At 41.5% G+C, this 16,694-nt stretch overlaps 2 protein-coding genes and 1 long non-coding RNA gene across 6 annotated transcripts; 1 reads left to right on the top strand and 2 right to left on the bottom strand.

The window, feature by feature from the left end:
* Window positions 1-1,337: 1,337 nt before the first annotated feature.
* LOC119006825 (protein FAM8A1-like) lies at window positions 1,338-6,590 on the bottom strand. Of its 2 annotated transcripts, none has more exons than XM_037075952.1 (6): window positions 6,383-6,590; window positions 5,191-5,701; window positions 3,020-3,140; window positions 2,514-2,637; window positions 2,227-2,366; window positions 1,338-2,118 (listed from the first exon to the last, which is right to left on the bottom strand). In XM_037075952.1, exons 1-6 carry the CDS (start codon window positions 6,419-6,421, stop codon window positions 1,974-1,976), a joined length of 1,080 nt encoding a protein of 359 aa, XP_036931847.1. In that variant the 5' UTR covers window positions 6,422-6,590; the 3' UTR covers window positions 1,338-1,973. The 2 variants fall into 2 exon arrangements, with proteins under 2 accessions (XP_036931847.1, XP_036931848.1); XM_037075953.1 differs by lacking the exon at window positions 6,383-6,590 and adding an exon at window positions 6,152-6,161.
* A 799-nt stretch (window positions 6,591-7,389) lies between these two features.
* Window positions 7,390-8,326, bottom strand: fabp4b (fatty acid binding protein 4b). The gene is made up of 4 exons (XM_037075818.1): window positions 8,160-8,326; window positions 7,858-8,033; window positions 7,650-7,751; window positions 7,390-7,558 (listed from the first exon to the last, which is right to left on the bottom strand). The coding sequence occupies exons 1-4, from the start codon at window positions 8,230-8,232 to the stop codon at window positions 7,505-7,507; spliced, it is 405 nt and encodes a 134-aa protein (XP_036931713.1). The 5' UTR covers window positions 8,233-8,326; the 3' UTR covers window positions 7,390-7,504.
* Window positions 8,327-8,449: 123 nt separating this feature from the next.
* On the top strand, window positions 8,450-12,650 carry LOC119006766. 3 transcript variants are annotated; one of them, XR_005070885.1, is made up of 5 exons: window positions 8,450-8,656; window positions 8,751-8,849; window positions 8,928-9,089; window positions 9,199-9,232; window positions 12,095-12,650. It is a non-coding gene; the product is annotated as an uncharacterized LOC119006766 (long non-coding RNA). The 3 variants fall into 3 exon arrangements; XR_005070886.1 differs by lacking the exon at window positions 9,199-9,232 and having other exon boundaries at window positions 12,149-12,650; XR_005070884.1 differs by lacking the exon at window positions 9,199-9,232.
* The last annotated feature ends 4,044 nt before the right edge of the window (window positions 12,651-16,694 follow it).

Here is a 16,694-nt window from a genome sequence, read left to right as displayed (position 1 = left end):
CACTTAATTACCCATCTCTAGTTGTCAGTTTTTACTTTTCTGATTTATTCTCCTTAAATCGTTCACACTTTAAAGGATTTCAAGGGCACATGAGAACAGAGAAAATAATGCTGAATCAACGGACTGCAATGACAATATTGTAGGGTCAATTGATTATATTATGAATATTATACTGTATTTAACTGGGGGGAAACAAAACTATCGACAGAGAAATCAGAGTGGAATATATTCACAAGTCTTTACTGTGGAAGTTGAGGACATTGCCCAGTAGGAGTTACTGTGTCTTGCATGATCTCTCGCACTTCTAGTGGTTAAAGTGTGAGACGTCAGTTAAATGAATGACTATATCAATTAGGAGAGCAATTTGGCCAACATCTTTTACAAACTGACCCATAATGTAGTCACTGAGTGCAAGATATTTGGGACAAAGCGCAAGGAAAACTACAAATGGGTGATAACATGGAAAAACCCTTATAGGCACCACAAGCTCCCAGAGCAGCTTTAATGCACCTTTGCTTGAATTCTACATGATCGGTGGTGGAGACTGTTTAAAAATGGATTTGCTGTGCTATATTTTGCTTCAATAATAATAATAATAATAATATTAATAATAATAATAATAATAATACTCAAAACAACAATAAAAACTTTATTAGATAGCACTTTTAAAAAACAGGTTACAAAGTGCTTAACAAAGACACAAGGAGGAAATAAAATTAAATCCTTAACAGATGGTGATAAGTTCAAGTAAAATTGATGGAGTAATGGAGTAATAATGACAAGCGAGCTATCGATCACTAGAAACAAGTAAAAATGGAGAACGTTATACTGAAAAAGTGTATTTTTGAGTGATTTAAAAGTAGAAACAGAGCTAGCTTTTGGTTGAGATTTAGTGACTGTAAGGAAGAGAATATGATTTCCATCTCCTTTTTTTACTGTGGAAGCTGCATTTATTGTGTTCCTCCACTCACTTATTCAGGTTTGTCCTTTGTCGCTGATTTGAGCCTCTGTCTAGTATACTTTTAGGGTATGAATGTACATTTTTGTCCTAACTTAGCCCTGCCATACAACATAAAATGTACCAGTTACAACATATACTGATACATGCACCCATTACATGAGGTAAATGTAATGGAACTATTAATTAGTTAATGCTGAAATTCACAAAAACATAATGAGGCAATTCAATTAGAATCTGCTGTGGAAATGATTCATCAGCAGACAAACTGCTAAAAGACAGACATCTCAAACATGCAGGGAAATAGTGGTTTCATTTAATCTCCTTCAATGCAAAAAAAAACAAAACAAAACAGTTAATCACATAAAAGGTGTCATACATTAACTTCGCCGTCACACACATGCTGAGTTCAGAGTAGAGGAATAGCAATCTGAGTCAAGTTTACATTTCCCTTCAATACATTTAAATGTGCCTTTAAACCAAAGTACTTCAGCAGCTTAGAGGGCTGAGCATGGTGCATCACTGCTGCAGAGATTAAGGTCAACAACCCTAAAATGAAAAGTCTGAGCGTACAACTCTTAAGACATTTTTTTTAATACAAAGAGATACTAAAGGTATAATCTCATAAATGCATGATTAGCGACTTAAATACTGAGTGATACAAGACATTTGCTCTTGATCTGAAAGGAGTATTACTGGAAAAGTAGCATGTACCGTCATTTTTCCTGTCTTCAGGAAGAAGACATCAATTTGGCACAGGGACAGATTCTGAAAGCAGCATGTAGACATACATGCAGAAATACAGTACGTGTCTGAGACAAACCAAACACAAGTTGTAGGGAACTGAAACAGTTCATACTGATGGGTATCAAACTCTGCAAACATCTAAACACTCCTGCGTGTTCTGACGGTACCTGGAAAGGACCATGTTTAAGTTCTGCAGGCATTTTTAACAAAAACATCACACGGTGCCTGCTGAGCATTACAGTTGGATTCCCTTCTGCGCTCTTCTGCGTCATCTGACTCTGGAGCGCTTGACAACAATTGTACCAGCTACCATGTCATACACAGTCCTGTTGTGCTGGAAGAACAGAAGTGTGATGAAAGCCGGGAAAAAGAAGGCGATGGAAAAGTTCTTGTTCAAGGCTCGTACAGTTGATCTGTAAAGGGGGACAGACACAGAGATTACAATAGAAAACAGCAGAGACAAAGTGAGCTGCATTCATTATGAAACTGTTGCGAGATAACTTTTAAATCTGACTACTCACGCAGACAGAGAGACATTAGTTGCCGGCACAACAAGCACCCTGTTAGGCTGAACCAGAACCGATGAGTCACAAGTAACAACTCTGAGTCCAATGAGAAACTTCCCTGGAGTGGCTCCCCCTGCGCCCCAGATGCACACAATCTGTAGGGAGGATGGTACAGGAGCTGTAACTGCATGGATACGTTTTCAACCTTTACAGAGAAACAGCTGACATTTAAGGAAGAGACTACTGTTTTTGTTTCACGCTACCTGGATTAATAATCTGGACAATGTACGCAGAAAACTCACCTCATAAAAACACACTAATATCCGGTACACAAGTGCAACAAGCATCATTTTCTGTAGCTCCTCCATCGATGTGTCCTCATCTATTTCCTCCACTATGAAATGCATGGCGAACTTGGAAACATCCCTGAAAAGAAAAGGAAATAATTTCTGTGATTTGAATCCAAAGCGCGTCTCTATGTTTCTCAAAAAAGTGTCTCCGTGTTTCTAAAAAGATGTCCATTTGTTTCTCCAAAGAGTGTTTCTATCGAGTTTCTCTGTATTTTTCTTTCCAGTGTATCTATGATTCTTCAGTAAGAGTTCAGTTTTCTTAAGAGATGGAAAAAAACAGGCCCTGACCACCACTACATAGAGAAATTAAATATTTCTAAGTACTGTATCGTAGGCAAAATGGACTCATTTCAGTCTCTTGATGAGAACACAGAAGAGAAATCTTCAATGAGAGGTCTTGGAATCACCATGACCTGGACGACTTATAACCTTCATCAACGGAAATGAAATAAACTCACTTGATTCCACTCAGGTGCATAATACTGATGATTATGGTTGCTTTGATGAAAAACAATATGAAGAAATCCACCATCTCAGCCATGAGTCTTTGGAGAGGTGAAGGAATACTATATTCCCGACCTGGTGAAAAATAGCAAAAAGACAACAACAGTAAGCACATTAAACAACAGACCAGCCAACATTATAGTCATGACTGATGACCATGTCGTTCGTGATCGATTAGAATTTATGTTTTAAAAGAGGTTTAGATTTTGGAGCCAGGCTACATATAGTAATCCATTCTAACATTCAATAGCTAAACTGGATCTATATTGCAGATATCCAAAATGGCATTCTTCCTATAAATAATTCTCATTAACAGAAATCCACAAGGACATATTACGTCACTTCAAACATCACACTGCCATTCATGTGTATTGTGCTCTTAATATCAGCTATACACAATCGCATTTTTCATATCTAGACTGTAAATTCTGAATATCATAAATGTTAAAACAGCCACTTGTGCTTTTTAAGGATATTAAGATACAAAAATATAAAGTTGTTGAATGGAGCATAGAATAGATGCTATAGATCCATGTCAATTGTCTACTATGGAAAAAAGACCCTGTATCAGCTCATAGTGGTCGAAAATTGTGAGACAGCCATGGTTGCCACTTGGGATGCACAATACAATGCATTCAGAAAGTGTTCAGTACTCTACACATTTTTTGACATTTTGTCATGTTGCAGCTTTATGCTAAAATCGTTTAAATTCATTCTCCCTTCATCAATCTACACTCAATATACCATAATGAAAAAGTGAAACAAAATTTCATACACTTTTGCACATATATTCAAAAGGAAAAACTGAAATATCACACTGACATAAGTATTTAGACCCTTTGCTATGACACTTGAAATTTAGCTCTGGTGCCTCCCATTTCTCTTGATCATCTTTGTCATCTTTGAGATGTTTCTCCGCCTTGACTGCATTCCACCTGTTGATTGGATATGATTTGGAGAGGCACACACTATATAAAGGTCTCACAACTGACAATTTATATCAGAGCAAAAACTAAGCCATGAGGTTGAAGGAACTGCCTGCATAGCTCAAAGACAGGATTGCGATGTGGCACAGATCTAGTGAAGGCTACAAAAGAAGAAGAGAATATCCCTGAGTGGCCCAGCCAGAGCCGTGACTTGAACCCAATTTAACATCTCTGGCAAGACCTGAAAATGGTTCTCCATCGACAATCCCCATCCAACCTGACAGAGCCTGAGAGGATCTGCAGAGAAGAATGGCAGAATATCCCCAAATCCAGATTGCAAAGCTTGTCGCGTAATACCCAAGAAGACGCTATGCTGTAATAGCTGCAAAAGGTGCTGCAGCTAGGTGAAGGTAATGAATACTTCTGTTAGTGTGATATTCAGTTTTTCATTTTTACTACAGTTGCAAAAACATCTAAAATGCTGTTTCCACTTTGTCATCATGGTGGATTGGGTGTAGATTGATGAGGGGAAATAATACTTTAAATTATTTCGGCATAAGTCTGCAACATAAATATTCACATTTCAGAACATGCACTGTCAAGAGTGGCATATTTTCGATGTTTCAGCGATTTCAGTGTGTGTGTGGGTGTGTGTGTGTGTGTGTGTGTGTGTGTGTGTGTGTGTGTGTGTTTTCACGGTGTTCAAGCTGAACGTTAAGATTGCAACACTTGACAAGCATTAACCTTGTGATCAGTCAGGAGTCAGTTCATATCAGGATATATACTGCACAAAACCAAAATATCACAGTGTCACTGATGAACACTAGTTGCCGCTTCTTTTAAAGTCTATTACTGTTTGAGTCTGAGGTGAAATCATCAGCTTGTAAATAATGAGGAGTAATTTAAAGTGAAAATGAAGCCTTTCAAAACAGGAAAAGACAACGTTTGCATCGTAACGATACAGTCTCCTACAACGATATCCTTATCGTTATAAAGCAAATATTAAGGTTATAATGTATCGATGTGTGGCCCAGCCCTATTAGAGATGACTGTAAGACTTTCAGGCACCCCTCCCTGCGATTCATACAAGATTTAAAAAAAAAAAAAAAAAATCAAAAAAAAAATCTATTGATTGTCCCCGACAAGACATTTGAACAACCTGGAGAGTAAAATGTCATCGTAAGTCCAGCAGCCTTCACCTGGTCTCTGTGCGTTCCCATTCTCCTGCGGCAGCTGCTGCGGCTGAGCGGTCACTGCAGCCCCGCCAGCCGCTTCACCTGCACGGCTGCTCGTGGAGGTGACGGCAGGTAGGTACGACGACAACGGAGGACCAAACGGGCCGTTATACCAGGTGTGGGAGTTAATGTCAAGCGGAACCGTCGACGTGCTCCCCGCTGGGTGTAAGTAATAAGGGCAGGGCATGGCTGACGCTGCCATCCAGCTCTGCCAGTTGACATATCCAGTGTAGTACTGCCACATCCACGCCTGCAGCTGCTCGCAGTATTCCGCTGTGGCGCGGCTTTCACCGGCGCTTTTCTTGCTTTCGACATCGTTCTGGTTGCCTGTTCGTTGGGTCACCTCGTCAACGAGTGACTCAACTTTGTTAGTAAAGGGTTTATTCTTTTCCTGGTCGACTTCCATGTTTGTGTTTTCTTTGTCAGCCATGTTTGATGATGGCGTCACGTACGACGTCGTTCCGGATGATTTCATCTGGTAATCGAAGACAAGATGCGTGTAAGGGCGAACATTTTGGTCCAGACAACATTATTGTTGGGAAGTAGTTCTATTATAAGGTAAGTAAAAAGTGTTTTCTAAAAGACAGACACATTTTCACCAAACTGCTGTCCATGGCAAAATATGACAGCAGCACCCCTATTTTAGGATACAGTGGTACTGTCCAAGCTTTGCCCGTTGTTACAAGATTCAGCCGCAAGGGGGCAGCATTTCTGTGAGATAGAAGCTGCAGTGAGATGTATATTGGGGTCTTCAAGTTCACATTATGTAACCTTTCACGCTGCAAAAGGCTCCAGAATGGGTCTCGTTTGAAAGAAGCCAGCTCCAACTATGGTGACAAAAATACTAGCGTATGATTTGAAAATTATTGTTGGTTAGTATTTGAAAGAAAAAAAACAGAAGAAGAAGAACTGATTGCAGCTCCACCTTGTCAGTTACCAGTCAGACTGGAGCAGTTTAGGACATCACTTTAGGTCCTTGTAACTTTTCATGCAGTTTGTTAATTGTTATCGATAACTATTAATCAGAAGAAGCAAAAGATAAATGTTGTTTTCAGTCACAACAAAACTGAAATTAATTATGTAGTCTCTGTTGGGGCCACTGGGTCCTTCCAACAAAGCAGCTAAGACTTACCAGAACGGTTTCTCAGAAACTCACCAGCTCATGGTGTGCTTGTGTTGAAAGGGGTAAAGCCATTTCAAAGGACGTCTGCTTCGTAAAGCCTGCGCTCACACCACCCCAAGTAAGCTTAATCCTTAACAATAGGTTATTCAGTAACCTAAAACAAGTTTGGTGGAGCTGAAGGTCCTCCAAGGTCTTATCTCTGGAGTCTTATTTTCTATGAAAAAAAAAGATTCTCATGCCATATGTGCAACATCTAAATCGTTTGTGTGTTCACGTGGCATGGCCTGATGTAGTGTGGCACTCAAGACAACAAATCAGCTTTTCACTAGTCAGCACTCATTGTTGCCTGAGCGCCACCCGGGGTTCACAATCACTCGCTAAAGCCTGGAAATCTTTCAGAGAATTTGGGCCTCAACCTACTGCCCCAAAGAAGCCTAATTAAAACAAATTATGTGCACTTGCTTGATCTCCACGTCTGTGCATCCAAGACAAGAGGCCTGGCGCAAATGAGGGGTCACTGCTCTGACCCCAAGCAGGGATTTGGCCTTTCCACCCCCCATTCACCCACATCCCTGTCACAAGAGGGCTGCTCTGATATCAGGACATGCTCCTTTCTCTTGGAACAAAAGGCTTCTGTAGAGCCACATGTCCAACAGCTTATAAAGATCAGAAGAATGACTTGCTTAGATTTGTAAACTGGCTTCTTGCCATTATATTTAAATGTTGTCCCAACCTTAGCATGCATGCTGAAGAGGCATTGTGGCCCAGTTGAAACAATATAGAGCACAATTATGTCTGTTTGGTAGTGTTTTCCCCCTGTTGTGACTAAAGTTCTTGTCCATTTCAGGCAAATAGTTTGGCTTGTGTTTAGCATCAACTCTGCAATTTTTGATTCAAGTTTAGCAAAGCTTCATATCTCCTGCTGTGAATGTGTGAAAGCATTTTGCAGTCTTTTCCATGAATTTAAAAAGGGGTTCATCGAGTAGGTTAAATCAGACGACAGTGTGCACCTTAAATTATACTCATGCAAAGTTTCAGACTTTAGTATCACAGTTCAGACTTTATTGACAAGTTTGGCAATAGCTCAGTGCATTTAGAGTGTTTTTAAATGAAACAGGTGGGTCCAGGCTGAACAACTTTGAACACAAAAGGGAATTAAGCCGCCTTCTCATAGGTCCTCACTGCCACAACGTCATCCATGATACATTTCTGTTGAGACAAAGATCAAAATTTTAGAAATCTTTGCATTTCTTCAGTGCAAATATTAAAAAGAAATCCAAAAAACGACTTGATTACTCACAGCTGATAGTTTCCCATCCTGAATCTCTCGCTCTAGTGTCGTCTTCTTTCCATCCCACGTCTGCAGCTGCACGAGTTTGCCATTGTCTAAAGTGAAGATGGTCTTAAAAAGAGGGAAAAAAGGAAAAAAAAAAAAAAAAGTATTCATGTAAGAAGCACTGCAGAAAACAAAGTGTTTATGAAAAGGCCAAAGCAAGATAACACCCCACCTTGGTTTTTCGGCCGTCTGCGGTGGTCTCGTCGAATTCTTCGTTCAGTTTGAACTTGATCTCTGTGGTCTTGAAAGTAGTCTCGGACTTCATGGAGATGAGCCCAGCATCCTCCACGCTGATCACCAGGTTGGGTTTGGCCATGTTGCCCATTTGCCGAGTGGCGAAGCCCACACCTGCAACACAAGGAGGAGGAGAATGAAGGAGGATGATGTTACTGCACGCTGCAACTGATCTTATTCTGAAGGTGCCACCTTTAAATCAACCTGTTGCCTCATAATAAATCATAAAAATCATCTTACCGATTGCCTTCATGTATTCATCAAAGTTCTCGCTGGAAGTCAGAGTCCAGTTTCCAACAAACTGCTCGGCCATGATGAAGAGGATGAAGCTCGGGTCTGCAGCACCAACACGAAGATGTCTCACAGTTTCCTGTCCCGGCGTGTGAAGCGCGGTGGCACCGACGCTCGGACCGCACTACATATTTAAAGGCTGCTCGGACACGTGCTCGACGCGGCGACGCCAATCAGGAGCCGGTGCTGCCGTTGCCACGGAAACGAGCGGATTAGAGGGGGCGGGTCTTTAAATCAGATGTTTTGATTATATGTTTGATCGCTGCAGTCTGCTGACCTCGGCGTTCAGTTTGGTTGGAGGACGGAGCTCCGCCGTCAATCGCCGTGATGGGATTTAGTGTGTGGCTGCATGTCGCGCCTGCACAGGGAAAGATTCAAAAAGATTAAGACTTATTTCAGGATTTATTCCCTTAATTGTAACATCAACAGACATCTTCAGCAGCCAGGTTTATTGTGCTTTCTTATGGAATTTAAAAAGATAATTGAAATGCATATGATGTGTTATTGTTGTGTGTGATGAATCTACTCTTCTATATTTAGGGTTCTAAATAAGTTAAATTGGAGTTGCAAAGATGGAAGAAACCTCAGGAGGAGACACTGAGGACGCCAGGACAGACAGACATGCAATATATGCCGCAAGTACTGAACAGAACAACAAAATCACAGCCTACAAGTAGCACTGACAGAATATCTGATACAAGTGAATTATATATGAAGTGAACAGTGTGTGGATCCAGAGGGACGACTGCATCAAGGCATCGCCAAGTGGTGCCACATGACCTCCACGCCATGGTGACCTGGAAGAGGGCAGGCCACACAAGATAATTAGCAGTAAACGAAAGAAGACATCATGATTAAGAGGCATCACATTTCACAGAAGTACGTGAATGAACCTAAATGTATTCAGTTAAATTGCTTGTTATTATTTGCATATTTACACAAGCAGTTACAATAACCTGTTGAAGGTGCCTCCCTCATTTTCTCACAGTTACCCTAGTCCAAGTCCTCATACATCCTGATCAGTAAGTTCAGTGTTGTTTGTGTGTGTGTGTGTGTGTGTGTGTGTGTGTGTGTGTGTGTGTGTGTGTGAGAGAGAGAGAGAGAGAGAGCTGGGAAGTGTGGCTGTGAAGCTGCTCATGGAGAATATTGAAAGCTCTGAAGTTATCCGTCTCCATCCTGCTGTCTAGTTCTACAAGGAGTAGTTCAGTCACCACCAGCGAGCCCTTACGTTACGTACAACAAAAGGTCCACACACTGCACAGGCTTTCACGACACTGCAAACACAACAAAGAGCAATAATGTAATGATATAATGAAAGTTAAAGAACAAATATAGACCCCTCCATACATGTCAGACAGTGTCAAACTAAGTATGAGCATAGTCTTACCTCTGTCACTACAGTTCATGCTTTTCAGCGTTACAGAGTTGCAGCATTCTCCTAAACTACTGATGTAGACGGGGACTAAAGAAAAATTCAGTGGGTCCACACATTGTGGTAATTGAAGTCTCTGGAAGGCCCAAGACACTAAATTGATTTGAAAAGACATTATTAACATCCTTTTTAAAGCCAAATGGTGTCACAGTAGCTGCTTAACCAAAAGCAGTATTGCACACCGGGCTGTATGGAGCCATTTTATGTAGTTTCAGTTGTATGTTTACATTTTAATACAAGTCCCCATCTACTTTTGTAATGCTGAAATGCTGTTTTAATGCAAAGCTCCAGAAATCATTTCCAGAAATCATCGACTGCAAATCTTCATCTGCCTTTCTTTTGGTGTGGCGATGAGTAGATAATGACTACTTTTAAATTTTGGGGTGAACCTTTTGTCTTTAAACAAGGACTGAAGTTTACTTTTGACCGACATAGAAAACAAATCTGAATATTCTGTAGACTTGGAAAATCATCTATCTAGGATGACATAGTGGATAGTAGAACAAAAGAAGAAGACATTCACAGTTATTATCACATTCAGATGGAGCTCTAATGTCTTTCCCATTTATAGCAGAATGCACACTTTTATTGGAATTGAGTTCTTGTGTAGTTATTTGTCTAAAACTTACTCAACTTTTCCAGTTCTCTTCACCATGTGCCACCAAGCATCATCCTTCCTATTCTCAGTGAATGTAATACTGGTTTTGAACAGTAGATGTCGCCTGTGAAGAGCAAATAAAATCGTTCTAAACGGTTTGGGAAAAAAAAACAGTGCTGAAAGCAAATCTCCAAATCAAATTTAGGTTAAGCATTCATCATTGTTGTACTTATATCTGTTCCACATGTATATTCCTCAACTTTCTGACAGTGTGTACAATCCATTTAGAATTGAACTGCTTGACATTTAATGAGAATTGCAAATAGTAATGTGTGGAAATGTTCTTAGATTTGCAGTGTAGACTAAAAAACCTGTATTATAACACTCAGATATGGGTGGATTTGTGCCAAAATGTCTGTTTTTAACTCCCCTCCATTGGTCTTATTAATACGTTACACCAGGTCTTACATAAAAGTTTATCTTCTTGATCTGCTACTTAAGTCACTCCCCTGATCTAATTAAAGGTTTTTCGTATAATAAGACAACACCAGGTCAGCAAGTTCAGACTCACCACTTCATAATAGATGAGATTTCATTCATTTCACACACTCTCTAACCCAGTGCAGCACAAAACTTAGATGGTGATATTAGTTCGCTCATCAACATTCAACTATCAAAAGAAAAAAACAGCCATAAATCTTGTAGTCTTTCTCTCACATGGCTTGTCTGTTGAGTTGATGTATAAGAGCTCCCGGGTGCTAGCACTGAACGTCTCAAAGAGATCAAAGTGGAGGAGAGTCTTCAGACAGAAATGATTGGAGATGCTCAGAGCAAATCAGATTTAGATCAGATGAGTGCCCTGTGACAAACTGTATCTCCTCGGAGGATAAAAATGGAGTGAGCTGTTACATCTGCCTCTGATCGCCTCCAACCGCACAATTCTGTCACATCTGAGTCTAGAAAGTCTTGTCAGATGGTGTTTGGGATCAAAGTGTTGGTCTATGAAATCACTTGAAAGTGATTTCTCACTGCCTGGGAGTTGTGAAACGGTTGGTGAAGGCCTTCAAACAAAAGAAAGTAGTTAGGTTTATTGGCGTTAATGGTGCAAGACTGTTTTTTTTTTCTTAAACCGTATATTCCCTACCTTAATAAAGTCAATGAATGATAAGCGCGGGACAGGAGCCTCGAGCCTTGAGCATGCAACTCTGTTCTGTGATTAAACGGTGCCATTAAAAAAGCATTCGAGTTGTTTAGCTCCTTGTAATAACTTATTTATGCCACCATAAGCTGGAAATAGTTCAGACAAAAATAGCAAACCTCTTCCAGTTGTATAATAAATTAACAAATAACAGAGCTGCTGACAGTAAATATGGCTGCAGTGAAATGTCCCCCCCCCCTTTTTTTTTTAACCACCCTTCAATGCACAAGAAAACATTTTGTCTGGCACCAGGTTCTGCATGCCATCATACATTCAGTCCCAGTGTCTCTAGCTTTTCAAGAGAACCTGCTCGTTTTTATAAGAGTGGGCATAACTTTAACCGCTTTTGAGGTGCATCCACCCTTTTCGGGGGCAGATGTGCACTTGATGTATTATGCAAAATCAGCCGTCAATATGAAACTGGAATCAATGTATGTAGGCGCAGAAAGGCCTTAATGAGACTGTCACATGGCTGCGATGTTTGATTTCATGGTGCAGAAAACGCATTCATTATTCATTTGCTCCAGACAGCCGGTAAGGACGTGATAGACACAGAGGGAGGGGTGGGCTGTGATATATCATGGAATGTTGTTTACCCATCCAATAAGCCGATTACTTGTTGTTCTGTCACCCGGGGTTGCTCTGCGTACATACAGGTGCCGTCCAGCAGGCGCAGAGCCCATCTAATGAACATGAACTCTCGTTGGCAGCCACAGAGAAGGCCTTCCCTCCTGGATTTCATCAACACTTCAGACCCCATTGATGGGAGAACAGTGGCCATGGACAAAAGCTGTATATACTGTACAAACACAGCTCTGAGCGGCAGCACACTGACTCATTCTTCAGCTTGTGTGAGAACGGAGGGGGACCCCTTTCAGCTCCTTTGTGTTGGTGTCTGTCAACAGTGTAGTTGGAGGCAGAGCCCATTGTGGCGGCCAGTGTTTCGTATTGACACAGGGCCTCGCTCAGCTTGTTCCCAGGGTCCAACCTGAGGACTCATGAATAATGGAGAGAGGATCCTCAGGGCCAAGGGGGAGTTCGCAAGTCTGACTGGGCTCGTTATGAGCCTAAACTACGTCTTTATGTATGTATGGCGGCAGGTAAAACTGTGGTCAAGCATCCACTGTGGAACTTTGCTGCAAAGTGAGAACCTGGCAGATGATTCGGTGCCTCATGATTAACACAAAATAAAAAAGGGAGCTACACATTTAATGACATCTACTCTCAGGTCTTGTTTGAATGTATTTCATTGTATTTCCTTCTTCTAAACTTAAGCTTTATTTTCTATTCTGGGTAATGCTAACATATTCTCCATGTAAATGATTTAATCAATTTCACTTGCTGGCTTGTCCAGAAACCCAAAGATGTGTATGATTGATGCATTTGAGTCTTGATTTTTCTTCTGTTTAAGTTTTTTTAATGCTATCTCTTGGACTGCATCAGATTTTTACAATACAGTGCCTTCCAAATACCAGTAAACAGCCATGCAGTCTCAGGTCCAGTGTGCAGGATTTAGTAGCATGTAATGGTGTGGCTGCAGATTGCAACCAACTGAACACACTTCATCTCACCCTCCCGCTAAAAACACAAACGTTTTTGGTTTGTCCATGGCAGGGCGAAATTGTGGGCTCTGTACAAGAGGATTTGCTTTCTCTGCCGATATAAGGGCTAATTTTCAAGTAACAAACGGCAAAATTCTCAGTTTCAGGTACTTATGAATTAATAAAAGCATAATTATGATTTTTTTTTTACCCTAAAATTCCACACAATGACCCTTTCAACAACATCCATTTTAGACCTTAAGAAAAACAAAAAGGTAACAATGTAAAAGAAAAAAAGAATGACATGGAGATATGTTCAAGTTTGTTGTAAGGACAGATAAACTAGAATTGCGTGTGATGTGTGTGTGCACCACAGGCGTCACTTCAGGTCTGGTTCCCAGCAGGTCCCAACCATCTGCTGAGAGGCTCACACGACCTGAGCGACGTGCCCTCTCCTCTTTGCCTTTTTGCACGGCTGCTGGATGAGGGGGAACCAGAGGCCAGAGTGGGCGCCAATCGTTCTGCTTAGCCAGGAGGAAGAGTCTGTGTGTGTCTGTGTGTGTGTGTGTGTGTGTGCGTGTGTGGCGGAGGTCAGAGAGGTGCCTCTTGCTTGTGTGCTTTGAGCTTTTTCATGCTTCCTGCTTTGATCTTCTCTCTCATCCCTTCATCCCACACGCTCCCTGCGCCTCAGGCTTCTGGTTTGCAGCACACCGACGGTGGGGCTGGAGAGGGATGAGAGAGGGCAGGGTGGTGGTGGGGGGGCGGGGGTGACTGCCTCTCACAGAGACACTGCTTGTTCTGTTGATACAGGGAGAGGTGCAGGGAGAGCGGCCCGTGGGGGCGCAGCCACTGGGCACAGAGGGCAGAGATGGGCGGAGGGTTCACCAGGAGCTAACGCGATGCGTATTGTACGATTCTCCGCTCCCCTTTTATGCTCTCTTAGATCCCCCCCCAACAGTGGGCTGGAATTCTTGTGTGAAAAGCGACTGCCACAGTGCTCAGAGGGTGGCCTCCTGACCTCTTACAACATGGGAAAGTGCATCCCTCAGCTGGTAGTTATATAAAGCCTGCCAGAGTCACGAGAATCCCTGATAAATCACTCAGCTTGAGGCCTCCCATGTCCCTCTGCATCTCACATGGAACGATGTCTTTCTAAGGGTCAACATAACGTGCTCCTTTCTTCTAAAGATTTTATATTGGCTGCGTTCAAAGTGTTGCCATGTAATCGATGTGACAGGAGGTGATAGTCGCGAGATCACATGACAGTCGTCATGTGAATATGTGTCAGAAAGCATCCTGTTATCACTGTCCTGTTTCCCCTCAGAGCCTGATAATCCTCATAAAACCCCTCACACACACACACACGCACGCACGCACGAACCAGCTACACCCCACCTGCTGAGCCGAGACTGCCAGACACAAAAGCAGAGGCACAGAGCAGAACCCCTAATTGAAGATTAATTGGGAGGGGGAGAGCACTTCCCTTTATTTAGACATGTGGTAAGTGTTAGGCTGTGACAATTAAGTCGACCGTCTCAGCAGATGACTGCACTTAATATTTCATGACGAACTTTGAGGGAGGGGGTTCAGAGTGGGGCTCTGCCACGCGGCTGTGCAGCCAAATACCCAACACATCCATCTCTTTCAAGACGATGACAGAGATCATTAATATCTGTGACGTCTCACAGGTAAACTGCCGAGTGCTCTCTAACCTTTCCTGTCAGCTCAAATCATCTTTAACTCACACAGACATAAGACTGATAGATGGTAGCAGATACGGGTAATAAGTGTTTCATTTTTGTACAAAGACATCTATGACTTATCTGTCAGATTCCTAAAGGTCGTATACAAAAATTTACTGTGAACTGTTAACACTATATATAAAACAAACTGTGAAAAATGAAGTATTTTAACCTAGTTGTGGATGAAAAGCTCCAAGATAACTACAGAGAGATAACTGTTAGCCATGGTAGCTAACCACGCGCTAACATCGATATGGTTCGTTTTCCCACCCGGTGACTGGAAGAGCTGCCAAAAATGTTAAAAGTGAGCAGTAAAGCTCCGACTTCATTGCTGGATAAGGGATGTAAATCACAAGTCAGGGAGAAGGTGGCTGCTTCTACTATCATTTGTATATGCAGAGCTTTTTAAGAAGCCAGCTAGGCTAACTGGCGAACTTACCCAGCTAGTTCAAAACACCAATGAAGTGATTAAAGATGCTAAAAGACTATGTACAAAAGTGAACGGTAAGTATGAACAATGTATACAAAGTAAACTGTGAAAGTATTTCAACTAAGTTTCGGATGAAAGAGCACAGAGATAACTTTAGATGTATATACTGAGAATTGTATCTACAATCATTTATTAACTTTTTAGTAGTGTTGATTGTAAGTGGCAGGGTACGCCATCAGCAACTGGACTCACGTGGATCATTTTGAAATGTTACAGATACTATAGTTTGACACACCATCTCTATATTTCCTCAAACATTTTTGTTTGTTTGTTTTGTTTCTTCATTATTACATGAGATTAGAAATTCAAGATCGTTTTGCATAATTTGTGCAAATGTATCAATCATTCAGAATTGTTCTTTGGTATCCTTCACATCAGGGCAATGATTGAAAAATAAATGTCAGTGAATTTGAGATAAAGAATGACTTATATTGTTGTCAGCACTTCAAAGATTTGAATGACCTCTATCACTGGGTTGTAATAACTTGTTATGGAAATATGATAAGTGAATGAAGGGTGAAAAGCTGTACAGTGGATGTGGATTGTAGAGTAAATAATAATGTATAGAGACAGACAGGAGTGGGGATGGAATTAACAGTAGGACTTGGTGGGATTCTGATGCATGTTTGTGCGGGTGGGAGAGAGAGAGGAAGAAAGAGTAAAGGGGCTGTGCTAACAGGCTTTCTGCAGATCACTGGCAGTTTGACTGCAGTGGAGAGTAATGGGGCTGGCAGGGCGGAATCAATTACTGGCCACAACAGATTTTCCCACAGGTCGGAGCTTGGGAAAGCAGTACTTTACTGCAGCGCAGACAGCTGGCACAGAGCATCCACTGGGAAAGGAGCCGGCTCGCGAAAAAAAAAAAAAAAAGAAGGAAAAAAGCAGCATTTCTTTTTGATAAACTTGTGACACACTATAAATTGACTCTTTTTCTTTTTGTTTCTCTGTTCTGTGAAAAAATAGAAGTTGCCATACTCGCTGCTAATCAGATTTTATTCCAATCATACAAATGTGAAAAGTTCACACGAGCTTCACCCCTCAAAAAAAAAACAAAAAAAAACAACAACCTTGGCCACAGTGTTTGAGGTGACTCACTCGCAACATAGTTGACCTTCAGAGACAGACTACTCTAAAGCATAGATTTCCCCTGGCTGCGACCGATCATGTGCTTGCACACACACACACACACACACAGCAGGGAGAATTAATTATGATTTCCTGCAGCTTGACTTGACTAATTATTCATATGGCCAGTGCTTGTGAGGTTCCCTTTGCGTGATGTAAACCAGGAGATACATTTCAATTAGTACCTCAAACACCTCCCACCTTACCTCACACACACACACACAAACACACACACACACACACACACACACACACACACACACACACACACACACACACACACACACTCACCAACACACACACTACCACCATTGATATGCAAACAATGTCTTTCCTGTGGCAACACAATGTGTGGCCT

This window comes from Acanthopagrus latus, chromosome 17, assembly GCF_904848185.1.
Source record: "Acanthopagrus latus isolate v.2019 chromosome 17, fAcaLat1.1, whole genome shotgun sequence".
Lineage (NCBI taxonomy): Eukaryota > Metazoa > Chordata > Actinopteri > Spariformes > Sparidae > Acanthopagrus > Acanthopagrus latus.
This window is presented reverse-complemented; position numbering and strand designations above follow the sequence as displayed.